This window comes from Saccostrea cucullata, unplaced genomic scaffold (genome assembly GCF_032062105.1).
Source record: "Saccostrea cucullata isolate Sc308-1 unplaced genomic scaffold, CSIRO_AGI_Scuc_v1 ctg17240, whole genome shotgun sequence".
Taxonomy (NCBI): Eukaryota; Metazoa; Mollusca; class Bivalvia; order Ostreida; family Ostreidae; genus Saccostrea; species Saccostrea cuccullata.
Genome location: NW_026938295.1, coordinates 1 through 11776, shown reverse-complemented (window position 1 = coordinate 11776; position 11776 = coordinate 1). Strand labels below are relative to the sequence as shown.

Below are 11776 nucleotides of genomic sequence, written 5' to 3'. Positions count from 1 at the left end.
GGGGGGGGGGGCACTATGATATTTGCACACTACCTATGATAGAACAGTATTCACCATAAGTGAATTTTGAGAAGGTAAAAAGAAACAAAAGTCAGGAGGAACAACCCAAAATGCACTAATTAACGAGGCTGGGGGTGGCAGCCATTTTCAGACTATTTCTATCTCCTTTAAAAGGAGAGCTCCATATAAAGATATAGAAAAGGATTAAAATTTAAAACTAAAATTTATGAATTTTTTCTTTGTCAAATGAATGTTGACATCTTAAGATACCATATCTAAAAAAATAAGTTAAATCTGGTGGTTACTTTGTGGTTAAATTGTTGACCCCCCAGCCTCCTTAAAAGTGGAAGTTTTCTGTGAAGAGTACAATTTTCCAATAGATTATGAACATGATGAAGATAAAAAATGGAGAAAATTTTGGACTGAAAAAAAAATTTGCAAATGCCACAATGGCACTGAAAATTTAGATTTCTTTTCATTTCCAAATTTTTGCCTGAATTAATTTCTCAGAGTTTTTGATTGGAACAGGTTCCTTTAACCTGACCACATTAACAGACATAAATCCTTATAGATAGGAATAGTTATCCTAGACCATGTAGACCTGTTGTCGCTTGTAAATCTTGCAGATACCGTTATTTCCTTTATTGCTTTACAGTTGAGTTTTCGGAATTTTATTATTTATTTCCCTTAGCACAGGCTTTATTTCTCCATTTTAATAATCCACATGTATTTTCCTTATAAAATGTGTGTAAAACTTCAGCATTTAAAACATGGTACAGGAAGATCTGACAAATGTTTTTTTTTCATTTTAGATGTCACAAATGATTAAAATTATATAAAATCATAAACGAAAATCAAAATTCATGTTGCTACAGTAACTGGTCCTTCAATTGAGCTGTACAAGTGTTTTATCATTTAAAAATATGCATAATATACTAATATTCAAAGAAATTATATTTTAGTGATCTACAAGTATCATGAAATTTATAAACACTGAATAGTAATTTTGGAAGTTCAGTACCATTTCTTCTGAGTGACGACATGTTGAACAACCAAAATTAACAATACAATGCTTAATCAACTTGTCCTATAATGCTTGATTAACCTGTCCTATAATGCTTGATTAACCTGTTTTATGATGCCTATTAACTATTTATGAAATTTTATACCTGTTTGGTCGTGACAGCGGTCTGGACTCTGGCCGCTACTGCGTCTATCCTGGCACTCATTTTACGATAATTTAAGGCCTGGTTTTTCTGTCTGATGGCATTTTCTGCGTGAATCTTTGCTCCTTCTGCATTACCTTTTTGCATAGCCTGTTATTGGTCAAAGCAATGAAATAGACAAATCATACTTGATATATACAAGAATATGTACAGGATTGTTCACAACTTAATGTATACATTAAAAAGAAAGAGAAACCTGGAAAATGTGTTACATACACCTTTTTACATAAATTTAAAATGTTGTGAACAAATTATTGAAAAATGATTAAGATTGAGAAATACATCAGTACATGTACTAGTAGAACACTTGTACAAGAACTGAAAGCTTTTATTATTGAGCACAAACAGTATTTCTTTATAAATTTACATCTGAATTCTGAAGAACACCCCTCTCCTTATGTTCATACCTTTTTACATTTGTTTTTCTCCTCCTTTTCCGACTTTTCACTTTTTTTGGCATTCCTTTCAAGATCCTTGGCTGCAAACTTGAGGTTAAATAAATGTTCTTTGTCACAATTAAGGAAAGTAAAAAGGTAAGATGGAGAAACAATATACAAAATATATATTTAAAAAACAACAACAGATAGTTAACCCATGGAAAATACCTTTATTTTCTTAGGAAAATTTGCACACAAGCATATGAATTAATTGCTATTATCAGCATTAGCAGCAGTACAATGGTCTTATCATATTTTTTAATTGATTCTCCATTACCTATTAATGCAGGTATTGGCCAGAAAGTGATACAGAAGCAATGCCTCACTCTCAATTACTTACTTAGTTATATCTCTGGTCCAGAAAATTTGAACAAACCAAAGAGATACAGATCCAAGCATTGTAAAAACCTTGGGGTGACACTGTTATTGCACAGTTTGGATATACACTGTATTTTGTTGTATTATATGCATTTACCAGCCCGCTTAAAGAATGGTACTTCATTGTAACATGTAGAATTACTTTATCAAAATTATTTTATGTGTATCTATGCTTTATTTACAATGAAGCGCATTGAAGTGGTAAAATTTTCCATTTGGATGAAATGTTCTGAGTCATGTTTTGACCGTCATTTATAACATAAAGACACGCCCATTTCTTTAGAAATGAGAAAGAAATATCCGTCGTAATGTTTCAGGAAGTACACCCCACTTTCCGTGACAAGCAACATGAGTTACACTAAATTGAAGATTTTCAAATAAGAAACAAGAGGCCCATGGGCCACATCGCTCACCTGAGAAGCTTTGACCATTCTGTACTTTACCAGATTTCCCCCTTGTTATACATAATGCATCCCCACCCTACTCCACTGATCATAATTTAGACATTTTGAAACCTACACTACCCCATGATCCTTCCATGGGCACATATGTTTCAGCATTTTTGGCCCAGTGGTTCCTGAGAAGAAGATTTTCAAAGATTTTTCCTATATATTTCTATGTAAAACTTTGATACCCCATTGTGGCCCCGCCCTTCCCCCGGGGGTCATGATTTGAACAATTTAGAATCTACACTACCCCAGGATGCTTCCACATAAGTTCAGCTTTTCTGGCCCAGTGGTTCTTGAGGAGAAGATTTTCAAAGATTTTTCCTATATATTTCTATATAAAACTTTGATTCCCCATTGTGGTCCCGCCCTTCCCCCGGGGGTCATGATGTGAACAATTTAGAATCTACACTATACCAGGATGCTTCCACATAAGTTTCAACTTTTCTGGCCCAGTGGTTCTTGAGAAGAAGATTTTCAAAGATTTTTCCTATATAATTCTATATAAAAATTTGATTCCCCATTGTGGCCCCGCCCTTCCCCCGGGGGTCATTATTTGAACAATTTAGAATCTACATTATACCAGGATGCTTCCACATAAGTTTCAGCTTTTCTGGCCCAGTGGTTCCTGAGAAGATTTTCAAAGATTTGTCCTATATATTTCTATGTAAAACTTTGATTCCCCATTGTGGCCCCGCCCTTCCCCCGGGGGTCATGATGTGAACAATTTAGAATCTACACTATAACAGGATGCTTCCACATAAGTTTCAGCTTTTCTGGCCCAGTGGTTCTTGAGAAGACGATTTTCAAAGATTTTTCCTATATATTTCTATATAAAAATTTGATTCCCCATTGTGGCCCCGCCCTTCCCCCGGGGGTCTTGATTTGAACAATTTAGAATCTACACTACCCCAGGATGCTTCCACATAAGTTTCAGCTTTACTGGCTCAGTGGTTCTTGAGAAGAAGATTTTTTAATGACCCAACCCTATTTTTGTCTTTTCTTGATTATCTCCCCTTGCGAGGGGATATGTCCCTTCATTTTAATAATTTAAATTCCCCTTCACCCAAGAATGCTTTGTACCAAGTTTGGTCAAAATTGGCCCAGTGGTTCTTGAGAAGAAGTCGAAAATGTGAAAAGTTTACAGACGGACAGACGGACAGACAGACGGACGGACGACGGACAAAATGTGATCAGAAAAGCTCACTTGAGCCTTCGGCTCAGGTGAGCTAAAAACTATATTATAGAGTCCCCGCTTTTGTAAAACACGCATTGCAATGAATTTGTACATAATTATGATTTTATCATGTATATTGGAGTTAACATAACATATGTATCAGTCGAACATGTGCTTACTCTCTGTTTAAGTGGACCGTCAATTTGATTAGCTATCATATTTTTAGAATACCTGTTCTACAGGTATTCGATTGAATCATTTGACCAATTTTTCCTTTCTAAAGAAATGGGCTTGTCTTAAGATAGCTCAAAACGATCCATCCAAACGGAAAATTTTACCACTTCAATGCGCTTCATTGTACTACTAAAAACAGGTCCTTTCATTTTGGGGCCTTTGAATGTCAGCTTTTAATATTAGCATTCTGAAGTCATGATGGGGTATAGAGCCCTTATTTAAAGTAAATAAAGTGTCAGTAATAGGAGAAAAATGATTGGTAACAAAACAGATATCATAATTTAAGCAGGGGATAGCATATAATGGATAGTACATGAAAAAATAGCTAAAACGAGTGACAATAAAACATCCCCATAAATCAAAGGATTTTATTTTAAATTACTGCTTGGAACTGTAGGGTAACGGGTTCATTCGCCCGATCTACCTGTTCGTGAGAGTCCATTCGCGCAGGGTCCATTCGCCCGAAATATTTTTCGCCCAATATCTTGTTCGCCCTATACGTAGTTTGCCCAATACTTATATATACTTGTATATATAAACTCATATGAATTAAAAAATAGCATATAACATTTTTTCAATTTATTTCCTTAACGAACATGTGATATTTTTTCTCAAATTCTGATATGAGGAACAATGTTTATTTAGTCTTAATTAATTTTTGATTTGATTCTAATGTTTTTTGAATGACTTAGTGTTTGCACTATAGTTAATTAGCTGATTAATATGATTAATATCAATGTTAATTAGGGGCAGACACATCCGTGTTATTTTTACAAATTGCGCTATGTTTTGAAAACAATAAAAGGACGTAGACAATAATAGGTCCAATATAGAACTGAACGGCGGATGTTGAAGGTTAATTTACCTTTGAAGAATCTCCCTGTGATCTCAAAAAAAAAAAAATCTCCAAACAGGTCTGTCAGGTCTTTGATAGGTCATGTATTTAGTGTGACCATTTGTGACAATATGAATAATGTCTGACGGTCTGTTTTAATTCGAATGTACCAAAAATTTGGAAAAAAAATCGTTAGATTTTATTCTACATTAAATTAGGGCGAAGGGACTCTGTGCGAACAAGTTTTAGGGTGAGCGGACTATGGGCGAATGGGAAATTGGGTGAACAATTTTTAGGGCGAATGAACATGGAACCGAACTGTAGCTCCCTTGTTTGTCTGCCCAGATTTCTTGAACAAAGATTGAGCTACACCAATTCTGCAGCTAATTCTTACTATCATATTAGGTGGAAACCCATTTTCTGAGACAGCAAAGTAATTGAATTTAAAATAAAATATCACTCTACTAAGTCTACATTACTAATTTACTTACATGTGCCAATACAGTTAAAATACTGTACAATTCTGTCCAAATCTCTGGTGATTGATTTAAAAGTTTTAAGCTTCAATCCTCTGAAAAAAAGATCTAGCTCACTAAAGCTAAGAACATTAATAATCTGAAACATATTTTCAATACATAACGTGTTATTCAATATGAAAAAAAAACATTATAAAGCTAGCTTGTTATGTTTCAGGAAGATATGAGCAACAATATATTTGGCGTTTTTATCACTTACCACCTAAGATATGAATTATTTTGAACAAAAGGATACTGTCCATAGACATTTTGAAGCTATGGCCGATCTTTTTCCCCAGCAATCAGAAACTAAGCATGTAAAAATCTATTGTGAAATGTAAATAGAAGATGACTTCGCCTCTTGTGATTGTGTATATCCTATTTTCGCGTGTATTACGTCATCATTCGGTGTGGTCTTTTTCGGAACCTCTTTAGATTTATCATTGGAAAATCCATTTGATGGACATATATGATAAACTTAGAAGAGTTCCGAATTTAAGAAGTAAACACATGGCACATGTTGGAATGAAATATGAAAGAGAAAATTTTATCGGGGAAAAAAAGAAAACAGAATACAGATAAAAAAAGAAGCGAGTCTACCACCAAAAAGAAAAAACAAGAGGATGAGAAATATACAGAAATCAGATTTAAATTTGAGCTTAGGGATCCAAACCTGACATTTTTAGGTATGTATATACCAGAGACATATATGGTTTTATATGTCTCTGGTATATACACACTCAACAGGATCATAAACATTGGTGAATAGGGCACATTTTGTAAAATTTCTTTGTGAATTGATATACAGTTATAGTATATCATTGAGGGAGTTAGCAAGATTCCAGTTCCCCCAAGGCCAGGACTATGACCCAGGGCGCAGCAAGGGAAATAGTCCAGGTCGAGGGGAACTGGAATCTTGCTGCAACTTCCTCAATATTTTTTAACTGTTTTATTATACCAATACAGAAGTTAAAAAAATGCAGGATAACGCATGACAGGAAAGAATTAGCTTCCGGACTTATGCACAGGGATTAGTTCATTAATATATTGAACTCAGATACTGATACAAAATTAAATCTAGAGGAATACGTATAACTGGGGAATTAGCTTAAGAAGGAGGGATTAGCTCATTTGACTAATGCATGGGGGAATATTCCATATTAGAGGTATGAAGTTGGACAGGGGAAAAAAGTTCCCAAAGTTTATCAAACTGTAGTTGTTTAATCTGATATTTGTTGTTTTCCTTACTAAAAACAAATAAACTAGAGGTACTGTGAGCATGCACTACGTGCAATGAGCTCACTAAATGATACCCCCCGCCTCCCATAATGTCCATGTTTAATTACTATATATTTTTTACGGTAATGTGTAAAGAGGAATAACTCGTCTTATCAAATGTTATTCAGAAGCCGCCATATGCACTATGTCATAGGTAAGAATATAATGGCAATGTCCATGTTTTGCTATGGGAAACGTGTCGAATAAAAAAGTAAAATAGGAGGTGCACAATGGCAATATGTAATAAAGATTCTGTGAATTCAAAGTTGCATCAAATTTTACTCATTAGTATAAGAGGAGTTGTGGATAAGAGATGGGTACCCCAAAGGATAACAGACGGACTGACGGATATAACAATTACTATATACCCTCCCACTTTTCAAGCAGGGGGTATAAATATTTATAAATGTTTATACATGGACTCATATTTTTGTGTTAATTAATATTATTTTAAGTTCAGGATTAGTATTATGTAATGGGAGAAGAGTAAAATGTAAGCAGACAAGAACGGGACTGGAACCTGAATCTCAACTCAGGTGCTCTACTGACTGAGCTATCTGGCCACTGGTGATCCAAAATGCCTGAGTGTCACATTCCTCCTTCCTTCAAGATCTTTGGACCTCCAAAGACCCTAACCCAGGCTTATCCCTGAATGTAACTGGAGAGGAGAAAAATGCTGCAGACCAGACTGGGATGCTATCCTGGCTGAGGCATCTGGCCACTGGCAATCGAACCTAGCTGACCACCACAATTTGAAAGATTCATCAGTCAGTGTTGTATTAAATCTGAGACCATACATTTGGCCATAGCCCAGCATAAAGGGGGCAAACGGTTTAATGCATACAAAATTGACATTCATGTGGTTCACTCCCCGTAAAGAAAATGTTTTTTAATTTTAATTTAACTTTACAATCCTTACAAATTCTTGATACCCCCCTCCCCCCCCATGTATGTTCTCCATGCGTTGGTCATTTCTCCATCGCTGATGGTCAGACAGCTTAGTCGGTAGAGATACAGGGGGCCACAAGGTTCAAATCCCAGTCTGATCCGTTGCATTTTTCTCCTCTCCGGTTACATTTATATATCTTTAATTCAAATTATATATAATGTATATATATGAATTGAGAAACAGTACACTTTTTTGTGCACAATAAATAATACACTTTTTTTCAATGGGTGACACACACTGCATGCATACCTCTAGATCTAGTAGTAAGTAAGCCATACTAATTTTTAAGACCAGTGAGCTACAGATCTGCAGCTATCCTAAGATCAGTAATTGATTGTGTTTTAATTAATTTTAGCTTTGGACAAGTTTGTCAAGCAGGCAGAGGAACATGGTATAGACAGCAGTGAGTATGACATTGTGACGGGGTACTGTAGGTCGTCACCGGAGTGTACCGAGATACTGCAGCTGCTAGACGGGGGCAAGAGAAAGGAGAAAGAGGTACATCTGACATAAAACTTTTCTGTCCAAATTTATCCAATTCAGATATAGATAATTGCAGATTCATATGAAAAATTGTATAAATTATGTCCCTTAAATTCATAATATTTTAATATTGATGATTATTTGATTGACTCATTGCACTAAACATGTACTCAGTAATGATAAAATATAAAATTTTATATCTTTTGAGTAAATTCAAAAATATTTAAATTTATTTTTTTTAAAATAGTGCCAGCTATTACAATGTAACTCTAATTTATTTTTTTTTTTTTTTTAAGCTACACAGCATCTTTGGTGCATTAGAGGCCATACTGCTCCGCCTTTTAGATGACCTGAGGTTAACCAAGCATGCTCCTGTTGGTAAAGTCATTCTTCAGAAGATCTTGTCTGTGGGCATGCCATCTGTTTACTTTATGTTGGGACCTCAGGTGAGGGCGTCAGCTGTGAAGACCGCCCTGAGGATGCTGGGAGCTCTGGTGATGCTGGGAGAAAGCGGGGCCAAGGCGCTACTCTCACAGCTAGACACCTCCCACAAACATATCCAGTCTTTGTTCAATAGGAGGGACTTCAAGGTTAGACAAATAGATATCATTGGTGGATAAATTTAAATAGAATCATGTAATTTTAACAAGAACTTAAAACAATTCCTCTTTGGCAGATTATTATAGAAAAGGATGCACATATAATTGTTGCCTTTTTTCAAAGTAAAATGCCAGAGATCATTTGAAACATGCTAAGAGGTTAAGTTTTATAAGCAAAATGGACATTACAACAATTACTTGTATGTGGAATCAGAATCTTTTCAACTGAAGCAGTTAATTTGGCTGGTAGCTGGTTCTCGAGAAAAAACACTGTTGTCTGCTTTGAAAGTTTACAGATATTTCTGTTTTTGATTATTTTCTTATTAGCTCACCTGAGCCATAGGCTCAAGTGAGCTTTTCTGATCACATTTTGTTCGGCGTCCATCTGTCCGTCTGTCTGTAAACTTTTCACATTTTTGACTTCTTCTCAAGAACAGCTGGGCCAATTTCAACCAAACTTGCTACAAAGTATGGGTAAAGGGGATTCAAGTTTGTTCAAATGAAGGGTCATGCCCTTTTCCAAGGGGAGATAATTATGAATTAGAGAAAAATTAATGGCATTTTTAAAATATCTTCTTCTCAAGAACCACTGGGCCAGGAAAGATGAAACTCTAGTGGAATCATCCCCAGGTAGTGTAAATTCAAGTTTGTTAAAATCATGACCCCCGGGTCCAGGGTGGGGACAAAATGGCCGACCCAAGTTTTACATAGGAATATATACTAGGAAAAATCTTTAAAAATCATCTCAAGAACCACTGGACCAGGAAAGATGAAACTCATGTGGAATCATCCTCAGGTAGTGTAGATTCAAATTTGTTCAAATCATGACTCCCGGGGCAAGGGTGGGGCCAAAATGGCCGACCCAAGTTTTACATTGAAAGATATAGGAAAAATATTTAAAAATTTTCTTCTCCAGAACCACTGGTCCAGGAAAGATGAAACTCATGTGGAATCATCTTCAGGTAGTGCAGATTCAAGTTTGTTCAGATCATGACCCCCGGGGCTAGGGAGGGGCCAAAATGGCCGACCCAAGTTTTACATTGGAATATATAGGAAAAATCTTTAAAAATCTTCTTCTCGAGAACCACTGGACCAGGAACGATGAAACTCATGTGGAATCATCCTCAGGTAGTGTAGATTCAAGTTTGTTCAAATTATGACCCCCGGGGCAAGGGTGGGGCCAAGATGGCTGACCCAAGTTTTACATTGGAAGATATAGGAAAAATCTTTTAAAATTTTCTTCTCAAGTACCACTGGTCCAGGAAAGATTAAACTCATGTGGAATCATCCTCAGGTAGTGTAGATTCAAATTTGTTCAAATCATGACCCCAGGGGGCTAGGATGGGGCCAAAATGGCCGACCCACGTTTTACATAGGAATATTTAGGAAAAATCTTCAAAAATCTTCTTCTCAAGAACCACTGGACCAGGAAAGATGAAACTCATGTGGAATTATCCTCAGGTAGTGTAGATTCAAGTTGTTCAAATCATGACCCCCAGGACTAGGGTGGGGCCAAAATGGCCAACCCAAGTTTTACATAGGGATATATAGGGATACCTTTTGAAATCTTCTTTTCAAGTACTTCAAAGCCATGATTAATGATATTTATATGGAATCATCCTCAGGTAGTGTAGATTCTATTACGTTCAAATCATGAACCCCGGGGGGTGGGTGGGGGGGTATAATTCAAGCCCCCCCCCTACACACCTCAGTAAACTTTCAGTTCTGATCTGAATTCTGATATGAGCTTTTTCCTAGCCGATGTTCTCAGGTGAGCTCTGTAGCCCCTGGGCCTCTTGTTTTTTAGTTACATTTTATCTAGTAGAGTTTTGTGACTGATATATTTCTAACAGGATCCACAGGACGTAAGGACATGCCTGATTCTCTTTATTATGGCTTTTCTTCTGGTGGGGAGTGACTCTGTCATACAGCAGCTTATAAACATCAAAGGTCAGTATTCTCAAATCTCTGGTTTATTCACACCACTGTAAGCTCAACACAATGGACTATCACCCTCTATATACCTAAAGTCTCTGGGTCCCCCCAACTTTTTTTTTTATCTTCAAATATTATCATTAGTACATTTATGAATAACTATTCTTAAATTGGCAGAAAAAATATATTAGTCTCTGTCTGTATAGAAATATTAAGTCTGCATTTGCATTTATTGAAAATTAATTTTAATTTTCTTTTTTATCAATATTGTTTGTAATATCTGATTATTTATTTTTTCAGGATTTTTGAACTCCTTGTTCACTGGTCTGACAAAGGATAAAGCTGCAAACATTAAACTGATCTTAAATACACTATTGGAAAAGGTAATTAAAGAATAATTAAAGAATTCTAGCTTATATTGTAAAACTTTTTTTGCTGATGATTAACATTTTGTTAAAAAGGCAGCAAAAACTCCATGAATTTTAATGTGCCTATTAACACAACAGGTTGTTGAGAATGAAGCCATTACAAAAACTCAGAAGTTGCGGCTGTTTAATGACTACTCCCTGGGTCAGATCTGTCAGCTCTATAAATGGACAGGTCATCCGGAACAAGGGGAGGGAACTATCACAGATGACATAGAGGAGGTATGCAGAATCTCAGTATTGCATAAAATCTTTGTTTTTGGAATTCAATATCAAAATTTATTGAATTGAAGACAATGAAACAAGCTGCACTTATAGTTGATGTAATATGCTAACAAAAATTTTCAGCTTGGAACACATTCCAGTGAAGACAAAGAGATGGTAGTAAAATTGGCACATAAACTACTAATGGAGATTTGTTGTTCTCACAAAAATGGCATTAACTTTTATGACAAAACACTAGGGACAAGTGGAAAGTAAGCACAATATTCAAATGTGTTTTTAAATATGAGGAAAATGTTCCATATGTAAAAATACCACAAATATCTTCTCTTTTATGTACTAATTCCCTGTTAACTATTGATTCACAATTTCATCTTAAAACTTTTATATTATGTACGCAACTAGGTTAAGGGTTACCCAAAGTTAGATCAGTGTATGTAGAGCCATCGTGAATTCGATTATGACGTCACGGTGAAATTGTACAAATGTGTCTTGGCCAATAAATAATAATTTTCTGTTTCATATACTCTTACATACTTTGATTTCTCATGATTATTGTAAATATTAACCAAAGTGTAACTTATGTTGTCATTATAACGCTAGTCGAATGTAAAATCAATGCCAACTTGATCTCGCT

The 11776-nt window shown here is 35.6% G+C and overlaps 2 protein-coding genes across 2 annotated transcripts; one reads left to right on the top strand and one right to left on the bottom strand.

Annotated features, from left to right (window-relative positions):
- Window positions 1-1143: 1143 nt before the first annotated feature.
- Window positions 1144-5642, bottom strand: LOC134249930 (charged multivesicular body protein 1b-like). Its single transcript, XM_062732284.1, has 3 exons — window positions 5505-5642; window positions 1634-1731; window positions 1144-1316 (listed from the first exon to the last, which is right to left on the bottom strand). Exons 1-3 carry the CDS (start codon window positions 5515-5517, stop codon window positions 1164-1166), a joined length of 264 nt encoding a protein of 87 aa, XP_062588268.1. The 5' UTR covers window positions 5518-5642; the 3' UTR covers window positions 1144-1163.
- A 128-nt stretch (window positions 5643-5770) lies between these two features.
- On the top strand, window positions 5771-11393 carry LOC134249929 (nucleolar pre-ribosomal-associated protein 1-like; the record flags this gene model as incomplete). The annotated part of the gene is made up of 7 exons (XM_062732283.1): window positions 5771-5934; window positions 7831-7973; window positions 8255-8548; window positions 10411-10507; window positions 10793-10875; window positions 10999-11139; window positions 11266-11393. Coding segments are annotated over exons 1-7 (1040 nt in total), but the record flags the coding sequence as incomplete, so codon positions are not given.
- Between the last annotated feature and the right edge of the window lie 383 nt (window positions 11394-11776).

Bases quoted from the DNA above. Each gene is read 5' to 3' on its own strand.
- LOC134249930 (XM_062732284.1), bottom strand. The intron at 1,317-1,633 runs GTATGAACATAA...GACCAATAACAG, and splicing joins AGAAAAACAAATGTAAAAAG to GCTATGCAAAAAGGTAATGC.